The sequence below is a fragment of the Adiantum capillus-veneris genome, chromosome 1 (genome assembly GCF_014529385.1).
Source record: "Adiantum capillus-veneris isolate H3 chromosome 1, ASM1452938v2, whole genome shotgun sequence".
In the NCBI taxonomy this organism is placed as follows: Eukaryota; Viridiplantae; Streptophyta; class Polypodiopsida; order Polypodiales; family Pteridaceae; genus Adiantum; species Adiantum capillus-veneris.
The window spans coordinates 159,669,478-159,682,928 of record NC_140931.1 but is presented as its reverse complement, the minus strand read 5'-3'; the positions used below and the strand labels follow the sequence as shown (position 1 = coordinate 159,682,928).

General features: G+C 43.8%; 1 protein-coding gene across 18 annotated transcripts in view; it reads left to right on the top strand.

Moving 5' to 3' along the window:
* The first annotated feature begins 4,660 nt into the window (after positions 1-4,660).
* The window catches only part of LOC147465897 (uncharacterized), a 100,676-nt gene continuing 91,885 nt past the window's right edge, over positions 4,661-13,451 (top strand). For 14 of the 18 annotated variants that reach the window (XR_015189540.1, XR_015189537.1, XR_015189539.1 and 11 more), the window contains exon 1: positions 4,661-4,853. Coding sequence is in view for 7 of the 18 variants with exons in the window: in XM_086522633.1 (XP_086378759.1) it covers positions 4,802-4,853 (52 nt within the window). In the remaining 11 variants the exon portion in view is untranslated. The remainder of the gene's footprint in view (positions 4,854-13,451) is intronic. The other 4 variants (XR_015189546.1, XR_015189544.1, XR_015189541.1 and 1 more) reach the window with 1 other exon arrangement.

The window sequence follows — 13,451 nt, the reverse complement described above, 5'->3', positions numbered from 1 at the left end:
AAGAAGACAAAGAGCAACTATCTGCTGAAATAGCTGCATACATCCCGACAAAAACTAGCTCTGTGGTTTTGCCAGCAGTGAGCCGGCTTCGTGAACTCGTACTCAGGAAACAACTTCACAAGTGCCGTACAAGTTGTTACCACGGTCAAAGAGATGGAGTATGTAAACACGAGTTTCCATTTCATGCGCAGCCAAATCCAAACCCAGTCCTCAACGAACAAAATTACAGATGGCAATACTTCAGGCCCCGACGTAAAGACAAAAATGTCGCACCATACCACCCTACACTGATTTTGCTATGGGGAGTGCATATGAATATACATCGGGTTACCAATTCATCGTTGTCCTACTACCTCTTGAAGTAGGCACTCAAAACTGAACCAATGGGCCATCTCAACATCCGCTCAGAAGATGCAGAGCGCTTAGGCCTAGGTGGCCTTGACACTGTAAAATTGAAGCTGATCTCAGCCTCTTTACTATCGAAACCTATCTCAACAATAGAAGTGGCATTAAATTGTTTACAAATCCCAATCATTTCAAAGAGCGATAGCGTCCAATACGTCCACTCATCACCCTCGACACTACGACAACGAATCATTTCTCACAACAATGATGTCGTGCTGCACCCTGTTGATCTGTATTGCACACGACCACAAACTCTGGAGAAGCTTACATTCTATGACTTCCACAAGAATTACATAGTGACGAAGGGAAAACAAAGGAAAAAAAGTATTTCAGAGGAGAACACCTACGGCCAATTGCTCTAGCGGCAACATCGACTGGTCCGTTTCACAGACTTTCACCCAGGGCATCATCCGGCGGCTTTCTTTTACAACGTGCTGCTAAAGAGCATCACCTTCAGAACTGAATCCCAGCTGCTCTCACCGGAGAACACGTCCAGGTCATACTACCTTGAGTGCAAACTTAGAAATTTGATCCTGACAGATGAGGACCTTGAAATGTACATCACAGAGTACACACAACGAAATATGCTCACGACAGATCAAACACACCAATTTCACAACATGATACTACAGAAGACATCCTCAACAAAGGCTGCCTCATTTCAATCTCCAGATGTGCAAACAGACTACAAGCAACATGACACGTCTTCTCGTATCTCTGCACTTCTAAACGAGCTTCAAAACATCCAAAACGCGTCACTGACACCTGAACAAGCAGAGATCTACAAGCAGCTCACAACAGCAAAGGGTGGACTGCATGTGATCACAGGCACTCCTGGGAGTGGCAAAATCTTCCTCATAAGATATATCACAAGCCAACTCATAATGCAACGTCACACTCGCCACTTCGACTAGTGCAGCAGCCACGAGGTTAAGCAACATCGCAACAACTGTCCATTACCAATTCAAGATACCAGTACGCACACAACAGTATCCCCTGTCAATCTCCGAAACTGATGACAGATACATCAGTATTAAAGAAGCAGACACGATTATCATAGACGAGAATTCTATGTTGACAAAGAAAACTTTTGATCTCATAGTACGACAAATTGTGAATGTCACCAATGGCACACTGCTAGATCCATTCAAAGATAAAAAGGTCTTCTTGTTCGGTGATTTGGCACAGCTGTCGCCAATATGCAGGCATCAAAGTGGTCAGTGCTACTCGTGCCACATCACAAGCTCCACTTATTGGTCCACTGCTACTACGTACGTTATGTCATGCTCAATGCGCCATGCAAAAGATATCTCTTTCATAGAGTTCCTCAATACAATAAGAGTCGGGTTCCCCACAAAGAAAGAGATCCACAATGCGCTCGGTGACCGCATCATAAAGCATGATCAAATAGAGCAACACATGGATAGGAATATGACAATCGTTTGCACACACAAGAGTGACGTTCGATATTATAATAACCTTCTCTTCGAACGTTTCCATCGGCATAGTCACATAATCCAAATCGGCCTCAAGACGAATGCACACAACGTCCTTGAGCTCCAAGCATGACTGGAAGATCCCGACTTCCACGCAATTGACAGAATAGCAGAAGGAGCAAAGGCGCTGATAACAGAGAACATAGACTGAACAATTGGAGCAGCCAATGGATCAATATGTCGCGTAGACGAAATCCTTGAAGATGAAGAAGGAGGCGTCAAAGCAATCAAAGTCACACTGGACACATCCAAACAGGAACTTACACTTCGACGGTCAAAGCATAGCAGGCAAACATTCAATGGGCACTGGTACCATAAATCCACATTCCCAATAGCTCTCGCCTATGCTATGACTGGACACAAGTCCCAAGGCGCAACAATCAACACCAATGTCTTGTTCATTGTAAAAGAAGTATTCGCCCCTGGCCTTCTATACGTGATGCTATCACGCGTTACTGAGCGAAACCAACTACATTTACTATAGCTCCCTACGCCAGAGATGTTCACACCATCTAGATTTTTGCCCTTCTAAACGTGAATGTTTCCTACCCCCTCTTCAGTATCAATTCCTCTTTGTGTTAAACTGATTGAATCGCCTTGTAACTGCCTTGTATATAAAGCAGAAATTTTAGTTCAACTGCTTTTCTTCTCTTCTGTCGACTTGTCATTTTCAATATGTTGCATTGCTGAGACATCTTCCCTACCACCTTCTGTAAATTTACTGCTCTTCCCTTTTTCACTTCATTCGTTTGTGTTTAAACGTTTGTCGGATCTTTTACTTCAGAAATACTGTAAGAGATCATCAAAATAATTATTTTTACGTGCAGGAAACTGAATCAAACAATGGATCACAACACGGTGCATTGTTGCACTCTTGTTTGCGCTTGCATTTGCCTATGCATACACATGCGAAACAATCACTCATCTTACTGTGCAGCTCTTCAAGCAATACACGAGCAATGCCAAGGAAACACAACCAATTATACAACCTAAGAGATTTTACCTCACGACTAAGTAGATGAGATTGGCTAACTCAGCTGGCGAGAAACCCCATGCGTATATTGAGGGGTTCCATACTTTTCAAGAGCGTCGCAACTTCATTAATAAGTGCGACGCAAGATATAAAGCTCTAAACCAAACGATGGCCACACCAAACACAGATAGGATGACAACAAGTACTATTAGAAAAGAAAAATGTAATGCCTTCTATCTGTTACGCTAACCAGTTTGCTCCTACATCCTGCAGGTCTCATGAAGCAAATACTTGAAGAGCTTGATATCCAGCACGAGGATGACGAGAGTATCTTGCGTAATGTTGAAGCACAACAACTCCTCGACACAAAAACTGAAGGAATTACATTGTACACGATGGAGCAGCTGCGGTTTGGTTACAACATAGATTTGGCTGAACTTTCAAAAGCTACTCAAGAAAACTGTGCCGCTATCTTGACAAATTTCATGACTTCGGCAAACCACACGCACAACGCAACTAATCCACCTATCACAATCCAGAAGGTAGCATGGCACTACAACGAACACAAGGCAGTAAATTACGGCCAACCAGCCTCTCCATACGAGCCAGTTGCAGTAGACCAAGGCAAGTATGGATAACTAGTGTCTCTAGCTTCCATTCATTTCTCCGTAGCACCGTCATTTTTTTATTGACCTAACCAATCTGCATGGACTGCAGATTTAGACACTCATCAACAACCAGAGACAAGCATTGGCCTTCCACCCCAGAAAAAGCAGCGTCGCGGAAAGAATACATAGTCTACAGTATACGCTGCACGAAAAACGACAGGAGATATATCGGAGTTACGAATAACATCCATAAACGCGTTGGCTAAACCACCTTTAGTCAGCTAAACAATTCGTTTCGCGCTATTTTCCTGTCAACCAGTTAGTCACACGCGCAACTTTGAAGATCATCTTACCGATATAGCCCTTACTTCCTGCATCAAAATCTCCCACTAATATGTGTTGTTACCTAGTCCTCCTCCTCTTCTCCACAGAAGTTCTGTCCGTTTCATTGTGAAGAAGTCATTGCATGCTACATTCAAAGTCTTACCAACTCTCGTTTGCTTAGTTCCGTTCTTAATTCATCAACTTTTTACCATACTATTTCCATTAAATCGTTCCAGTGACTTACACTCACTTAGCGTAACAAGATTTGAGCAAAACAAATAATAAGCTCTCCCTCTCTCTCTCTCTCTCTCTCTCTCTCTCTCTCTAAAAAAAAAAAAAAAAAGCCCTGCGTCTCTCTCTCTCTCAAAACAAAACAGTACATAAATTCTTGTATATATGAGTGACTTCTGCTCACTAACGCTCACAAGATTTGTCGACATTAAAATAAGCGCACTCACACACTCCCTCTCTCTCTCTCTCAGCTTTCACTTCTATGTTCTTTTTACTAATGTATACTCTTCTTCAATGCTTCGATGAGAACAAAATAGTATTTACAATGGTGCCCTTGCTCTCCATTCATTTCCATAAACATCCAGTATCAAATCCATAAACATCCAAGCACCAAAGGGAAGCTCTCTCTAATTGCAATCGCCTTGACGGCTTGCACCGTTATACCAGTTTGTTATCCACTTCCGATCATGCAGGCTAACGAAGCACTCTAGTTAATAGTACCCTATTCTATAGCTTGAAAACATAAATCTCTATGACGAGGTCAACCAAGCATCACTACCTTCCTTAGAGAAGGGTAATTTATCGCTAATATAAACAATACAAATTTGTGATTTTCACGTAAAATTGTCCTCTTCTAGAAAATTGGCCTGCCGGTTTAGGCGGGCTTCGAACTCAGTCAGATATGTGATTTGTGTAGAGCTGCTACGGCACTACGTACTTCACGCATCCGCTTCAAGCGATTTGCTTCCTGAAGCACAAAACTCATGCAAACATATACTGGCCGTGTCGATGCAGCAGGCGTGGAACTGTCCAACGGTAAGCTATGGTGGCCTTCTACATTGTATTCATAAAGCAGGATCACAGTGAGCTGTTACTCTTCAGCTGCAATCAAACAAGAATTTTGGGATAACAAACTAGTATTCGAGGATGCCTTGCAGAATGGTCCTGTCAAGCATGCTTCTTTTAGCTACTAGGAACAATAGGACATTCTGAATATGGAACTCATCGTTTATTCATTGCTCTCTCAGCTTGGCACAAGAATCTTTCTTTCAATATTTCATATCATGAGCAGTGAGAACGTGACTGACATGTGCAAGTATTGTATGTAGTGTGTGTGTTTGCATTTTGTGTATGAGAAGCTGGGAGGAGGAGGCTTTAAAGTGCCAAAGGACGGAGAAGTCTTGAAGCACATCTGGAGTATTGAGGGTAACTGTCGGGTTACAACATATACCTAGAATCTCTTCCTTGCATCACAGGAAGGTTGGGCTTTAGTTAAGCTTGACATTTTAAATGGAAGACGACGGACAAGAGCAAGGCTCTGGCCTTCATCTGGCGGTCAAAGCCGGAATTCTCTGTGAAGTATTTGCATCTGAAGTCTTTTGCATGATGCTAGGACATCTGAGCGATCTTCGGGTCTTGGGCTAATTTGATTGTGTTTTGCAGATTTCGGCCTTCAAGCCTAAAACCTAGAAGATAAGAGGGAAATTGAAGGAACTTCAAACTATGAGTGCCCGTCGAGGAGCCTACTTTATTAAAAATAAGAAACTAAAGTCTATCCAACAAAAGGGGTGCCAGTCTTTGTGGCCAACGCGTCTTGACTCGGAACTCCGTCGGGAAGTGTCGTCTTCTCTCTTAGTTATTCAAGTTGTTTTGAAGCACTAAAAGTGTTGCCAAGTGTGCATATTACAATTATCTCTGTGTTTCCGTCCGATCCCTCACCGGAATTGATTATAGTCCCAAACCCCCCTCCAAGGGCCCCGCTCTGTCGCTAGAGAGGTATTTGCTTATATTGCACAAGTGCTGATACAATGGTTCTAGATGCTAATGGGATCTTGTCACAAGACGGGCACCACATGTCAATAGAAAAGAACAAATTGAACAGACTTTTAGCACTTCAATAACAACTAAACTGAGAGAGAGACTACATGCGACCTGGAGTGGCTGAATTCCACCCCAAAGGGTATTGGTACAAACTGCCATGTCAGCAATCAGTGTTGTTTGCAAGGAAAATGAGTGTCTCTATAGCCTTGCACGAGTCACACCATCGAGAGGAAGAACTATTACATTGCCGAAACCACCTGTGATAAGCACCTATAAAGATTTATGAAGAACCCTTCTAGCATGAAGCAACTGAGAATTAGGAGAAACCAAGGACATATGACGTAGCTCGTCTCCAGTAGATGTCCGTAGAGCATCCATAGGCTAAAAACAGATAAAAGATGAGAGTTATGGCCACTCGAAGTTGGGGGTGTACTCTCTCTTGCTAAAAAATGAGCTCTCTCGAAAGTTTACAGGTGTTGCAGAGAATTGCAGCTATAAAATGGGGCCTCTTTTTATCTCTTATCCCCAAAGATTTTCCCTCTCTTCTTAGCCGACAAGACTCTCCTTGTAGGCTCATTTCAATTGGTCCATTTTTGGCCTTTTTTGGGTAGGAAAGGAGGTGTCGGTGACTGTTGACCCAAGGGAGGGGGGTGTGGCAAGTGTCCAGGGGATCAAAAAAGGGAGCCAGGCACCTGGGCAGGCTAGTGGGAACCAAAAAATGCGCCATCTTCCTCCCCATGAGCCCACGAGCCCCCGTAGCCAAGCCTTAAGAGAGCTCCTCTCACCTTTGATGCACCCATTCCACCTCTTATACCCTTTGCCTTGGGCCCAAGTTCCCCTATGTGGGATTATTCCCTTGCTACATGGCACCTTCCTCCCACACTTCTCCAACTCACTCCTTCCCACCGAAAATTTCCAGCTTGACCCTTTCTTAGGACCAACTTCCCAGGATCATAGTGCACTGCTCTAGCCACCAAATGCAACACCATAAAGCACGGTTTGGAGCCTATTACTTCTTCTATCTCCACAAATTTAAAATCTCAACATTTCTAATTTTAGATCATCAAGTTGGTCCAGTTGCCTTTGTCGCATGCATCTTCAACCACTTTCTAAGTCGAGACCGTCCACTTTGGACGCACATAACTCATGGTGTACAAGTCCGATTCACAAGCTATAAAGCACGGCTGAAAATACTTATTGAAAACCATGTTTTGGGACTCGAACGACCCAAAACACTAGTACACAAGCCCGACAAAACCAAACCTTTGTACATGAATTTTTACATGGTCACTCCCGAGACTCGAAGCACAGATTTATGGCATGATCTAATGACTTTGTGCTCATGCAAAAAATGCATGACATAGCTTGCCAACCCCTCGAGCATTCATGACAAGCAGAGGTTTCTAGGGTGAACAATTGTTGCAGCTTATTCCCAGAAACCTCATTTACATCCTCGGATGTCTTCACACTGTCTTCCTCCATTGATAGCATCTCATCTGTCACAATTGTCATCAAACGTGCTAGATGTTTCTTCATTCTATAGCCATTAACACGGTATTTATGATGTGCACCACCCAAATCTGCCAACTGATATGTGCCATTGTCAAACTTGTTTACAACAATAAAAGGACCTTCCCACTTGATTTGAAACTTTTTCTGGAAAGTATTGTTCAACTTACGATTGTATTGCAACAAAAGATCACCCTTTTCAATTTCCTTGTCCTTCACACATTCATTAGCTTTTATATGAGCTTTTTTGACACTTCCTCATAGTAGCTCAAAGCCAAAACTCTGTCCAATTGCAAACATTGTAAATTCAATAACCTTTTTTGCCAAGTATATTTTTGCTCTTCATCTCCCAATGACAACAATTTGAGTGCAGGAATTTCCACATCAATTGGCAATAATGCCATAGTTACTAGGGAACGGACCTAGGAGGCCTTGGAACGCCGGAACGGTGTTTTGGTTGGTCCAACTTGCTCGGAACGTCCCGGAAGGGCAGGCGTTCTGACAGGCCGGACATGATCGGAACGGCAGAGCTTGATTGGGCTGGAGCGAGCCGGAACGTGCAGCAACGGCCATAAACGGGCAGGAAAAAAAAAGGTCATCTGTGTATCAGACTTGGACACTCCAAGTTAAGAATCAATCGCGACAGCACCAAATAACCACTTCAAAACAATTCACAGATCACAATAGATTTGCACTGGCCTGGCGGAGTTCCGTGCCTAGAGATATTGGCCCCAAAGACTGGCGCCCCTTTCGGTATTTCTTTTTGTATTAATCAATTCAAAGTACAAGAGAGTGGGTCGGGATTCACTCTCAGACTCTGCGCCCAGATGCTCTGAGAAGTAAGGCCCTCACCACTAATTTAAAGGTTACAAGGGATGCCCAAAAGCAGAGCCCCAAAAGCTTCAAATCAAAAGCAACTGCTCTCTCTCTCTCTCTCTCTCTCTCTCTCACAGAGAGTCAAAACTTGAAAGCAAAAGCATTCTCTCTCTTTCTCATTGCGTAGAGAAAAAGCAAGATTAGAGTCGCTCATCATTATAATTAAAAAAAAAAAAAAGCATCACATGACATTCAACATTCATTCGGATCTTAGACCATGACATTCAACATTCATTCGGATCTTAAACCATCTAGGTCCAATCGGGACCTCATCGATGTCCGATTGACTAACCCCTATTGCAACCATGTCTATTCGAGATCAATCAGACCAAAATGCTGCAATCATTTCGGCTATCAGTTCTTGCACTCAAAAGAAGTCAAGAACAAATCAGTATTATTATCAGGAATTCCATTTCATAAAGTCATCCAGCAGAATGCTGTCAGCTCTTAGTATCCCTGAAGCTCAAAGGGACATCAGTGACTTTAGTATCAAAATCAAGGCATCTGTTGACAAAGGAGCGGAGTAACTCCCATCTTGTGCATTTGACTGCACCAGATCTTCGGCCAAGCTGAATTTCTGGGTTCCGTTTGGAGTAGACTATGCGAAACCAAAACATAGAGGTAAAGTTTCACAATCCGAGGAGTATCTGCTAGGTCCTCCTCCTCCATCCACTTCGCATCAAATGTAGGAAAGTTCTTGAACTTAACCAAGAACCGCCTTCGGACTTTACCTTTCTTCGTATCGTTATGTGCCAAAATCTGTTCAGGAACAAGGATCTCCTCGTTTTCTTCCACTTCGGGTTGCTCATCAGGCTCCCCATCATCAGGCACATCACCCTTAACAGATTTCAAGAGACTCACATGCAATGCATCGTGAATCCTCCAAGTATCTGGCAGTTTCAATCGGAAGGAGACATCATTTATCTTGTCAGTGATTTGGAAAGGTCCGTAGTATCGCATACTAAGCTTTGGAAAAAGGCCTCTCCTTTCCCTTTTTCTTTCGTAGGCGTGCCTTCTCAAAACTTAAGAGCACCCAATCATCCTCCTTCAATTTCAAGTCGCGACGATGGCGATCTGCTGCCTTTTTCTGTCGTTCTTGAGACTCCTGCAAAGTCTCGCGAACCTTGGCAAAAGCCGTATCCAAATCGCGCGAATATTCATCCGCTTCAAAAACTAATCTTTCGTGCTAAGGAAGGATGGAACCTTCGCAGCACTTTCAACAATCTCACATGGCGTCCCTGTCGAAGAGTGTATCGTGTTATTGTAGGCAAATTCCACCAAAGGTAAGTTCTTTTCCCATTGAGTCTTCTGATCCGAGATACAAGACTTCAATAAATCTAAAACCACTGAATTGGCAATCTCAGATTGCCCGTCAGTCTGCAAGTGGAACGATGACGAGAACTGCAACCGCGTGCCAATGTTCTCCTAAATTGCCTTCCAAAACAAACTGATAAATCTGGGGTCTCTGTCAGAGACAATCGTCTCAGACGTGCCATGTAATCTGAAAACCATCGTCATCATTCTGTGTAATCGGGAGATAAAAAATGAAATCCATTTCAATACTTTCCCAGGGGCGGGTGGGTATGGGTAAAAGGGTGTAACAATCCATGTGCCTTATGCTTGTCAAACTTGACCTTCTGGCATACTGCGCACGACTCTTCCACGTCCTTTTTGAGTCACGGCCAAAAGAAGTATCTCTCTACCCCTTTCATGGTGGTAGCAATGCCGCGGTGACCCGTAAAAGGTGGACAGTGGTATTCAGTCATAACCTTTTCCCTCAACGGCTGTGTAACGGACAAAATAGTCTTTTTCATCAAGCAGCCTTCCCGAAGGGAGTATCTAGCTACTGTCTCCCCATCCCGTATCCGTGTGAAAATATCTACAAAATCTGTATCTGTGGCATACTGATCGACCATATCCTCGAAGCTCCTATAATGTATCGCGGAAATAGCTAGAACCAACGGTTTCTGAGACAAAGCATCTGCCACCACATTCTTCTGTCCCTGCACATGGACAATCTGGAAGTGGAACTGTGACAAGATGTTCGCCCACCGCATCTGCTTTTCCGAAAGGTGCTTCTGTGACAAGAAGTAGCGCAAACTCTGATGGTCTGTAATGACAGTAAAATTTGCTCCGAGGTAATGCGGCCACTGAGTAAGAGCGTGGATAACCGCCAAAAGCTCTTTCTCATAAATCTGTGCTGTCATCTCTGGCCTAGAGAACAAACGGCTCTCGTAAGCTATGACATGGCCTTCTTGCATCAAGACCGTACCCAGACTACGACCACAAGCATCACAATATACTTCAAATGACTTCTGCAAGTCCGACAAAGTCAAAATAGGTCCCGTAGTCAATTTCTCTTTCAATGTCTGAAAGGCAGTCACCTCTGTGGGTCCCCACGAAAAAGGTACTCCTTTTTGTGTCAAGGTATGCAAAGGGGAAGCAACCTCTGCAAACTTTCGTATGAACCGCCTGTAGTACGAACACAGTCCCAAGAAGCTTCTAACTTCATGGACATTCCTCAAATCGGGCCAATCATGGATAGTCTCTATCTTGGCCGGGTCCATTTGCACTCCTGCTGCTGCTGACACAATGTGTCCCAAAAAGTGTATCTCTGGTAGGAAAAATTCACTTTTCTTTGCATTAATCACTAACGTGTGATCTCGTAATGCCTGAAAGACTTGAAGCAGATGATCTCTGAGTTCTGCCTCAGAAAGTGCCAACAAATAGCCTGTACTCTCGAAAAATCCTGTCCATCATCCGGTTAAATGTCACAGGAGGATTGGTTAAGCCAAAAGGCATCACCAAAAACTCAAATAACCCAAAAGTCGTCCGGACATCCCCTGGCGCTATCCTGATCTGATGATGTCCACTCTTCAAGTCAATCCTGCTAAAGCACGAGGATCCTTGTAACTTGTCGTGTAACCTGTCGAGTATATCATCGATCCTAGGAATCAGAAATCTGTTCTTGATGGTGATTTCGTTGAGAGTGCTATAATCGATGCACATTCTCCAAGATCCGTCTTTCTTCAAAACCAACAACACTGGAGAGCAATACGGTGAAGTAGTAGGCTGGACAAGATCCTTTTCCAAGAGGTCTTTCATTGGTTCATGATCTTTTCATTCTGTACTCGGCTCACACAGTAAGATGGCCGATTCGGTGGCGTGCTTCCAGGTATTAGATCAATGGTTTGATCTTCAGGCCCTCTGAAAAGCAATCGGCATGAGTGTGGAGAAAATCTTGGCGTTCTTTTGATCAGGTCAAAACATATTCAACCTTTATCCATCGTTCAGTTCTCTCCCAAAAGAATGAGTAAGAAACTGAAGTTCATCAAGTACAATCTCTAAGCCCTTCATTTATCAAAGTCGCTTTCTCGGCCCGGTAGTCAACCACAGCGTAGTTCTTGTGGTACCAAGGGATCCTGAGTAGAACGTCACTCGCGTGCCCTGAACACCCCTGTCATTGCAAACGAAGTTTGCCAATGCTCGGTGTAATGGCAACATCCCATCTGGGTGCCAGTCGAACTACTTCCGCATGTGGCGTCAGTTTGTCGGGCGTAATTTCCAAATCGAGCCACCCATTCCAAGTGAAAAGAAGTTGGCCTTGGCTCCTTCAAAAGAGCTTCCTGATCCTTCACTTTGCCCCAAAAGCGGCAAAGTTTGTACTTTCATTCATTAGATTCGGTGCAGGTTCCACGCCATGTGGTACCAGTTTGTTTTTCTATCTGCCTTTTCTGCCACGTTCCTCAGCTACTCTCGAACTCTCAGGCCTGTCATCGTCTTTATCATTCTGTTCTTTCTGTGCCTTTTTAGGGCACTTTGCGGAGATATGTCCATGTTCCCCGCATCCAAAGCACTTCCCCTCTCTGATGAAGCGAGCTCTCTCCTCAGGAGTCAGCTTGGGTCGTGCATCCTTTTTCTTTGGGTTGCTCTTTTTCTTTCTACTTTCATTTCCAGAAGTCTGTTCGGCTCGTTGTGTCATGGCCTCATTTGTGGGGTAGGTCAGACTGCCAGAGTGAATGGCAAAGCCCCGCTTCGCATGACTCATCAACTCCTGAATAGAAGCTGACTTCTGTTCCAAGCAGTGATCTCGGATCTCTGTAGGTAGACCCAAGGTAAACCGCTCAATCTGTTCTCTGAATGAGATCTTCTTGAATGAAGAGGCGGGTAGAAAAGAGCTCCAGAATCTTTCACAATAAGCATTGATTGTATCTTTCTTGGTCATCCGAAGATGGTTCCAAGCAGCTCGTATATCTCGTTCATATTCTTGCATCAACCAAGAAGAAATAAAAAGCTTCTTAAATTTCAGCCATTTAACTGGCGCAGTCTTGTTTAAAAGAAGTGTGGACCACCAAGTACGAGCATTTCCCTTAAAGTAAGAGGCAGCTCTCCGAATCTTGGAGTGCTTTGAATAGCGTCCTCCCGCGAAAGCGATATCAAACTGTTGTATAAAAGACAAAGCCTTCGAAGCATCTGAGTATCCTGAAAAAGTATCAAACTTGATTGAGTGGCCACCTTCCTTAAACTCTCGGACTTTCTTGCTTTTATCTTCGAGAAAGTCATACAAGTTAGCTTTGTAAAAATTCTTCTTGTTCGCATAAAAGTTTCTGTCATTGGAATGTGAGCTGCTGGTAGACGAGTCCTCAGTAGAACTGTCAGTCTCTGGGCGAGATGTAGCCTTCTTTGCCTTTTTCTTGCCCTTTCCGAAGCGTTGTTTCTTGCTTCGCTTTTTACCTTTTCTGCCTTCTTCGCTCGAATCTAAAGAGCTAGAAGAACTGTCAAATGAAGAAGAAGAAGAAGAAGAAGAACTGGATACTCCTTCAAATCGAACACGCTTCTTTAGTTTCTTTGCCTTGTTAAAAGTCGACTGACGACCCAAATATCCCGGGAAGTCAGTGCCTTTCTTTTGCTTTTTGCCATGCTTTTTGGCTTTCTTTTGCGCGTCAAAAAGCTGAGCAATCCGTGCATCAACCACCTCTTCTGATTCCTTCTCTGAATATTTCTTGTGAGCAGAAGGTTTCTTGAGAGTGGGTGTAGTGGTTTTCTGCCACTGCTCATGCACTTCTTGAAAAGAAGTCTCGCTCATATATGTTGCAAATTTTGGGTCCTTCGCAAAATTGAGCATCATCTTCGTTGCATCGCCGATCAACTGGCGACGCTCCATCTCTCGCCGCTCCGCCTGAGTAGGCCGAGGCGAGCCATACTCTC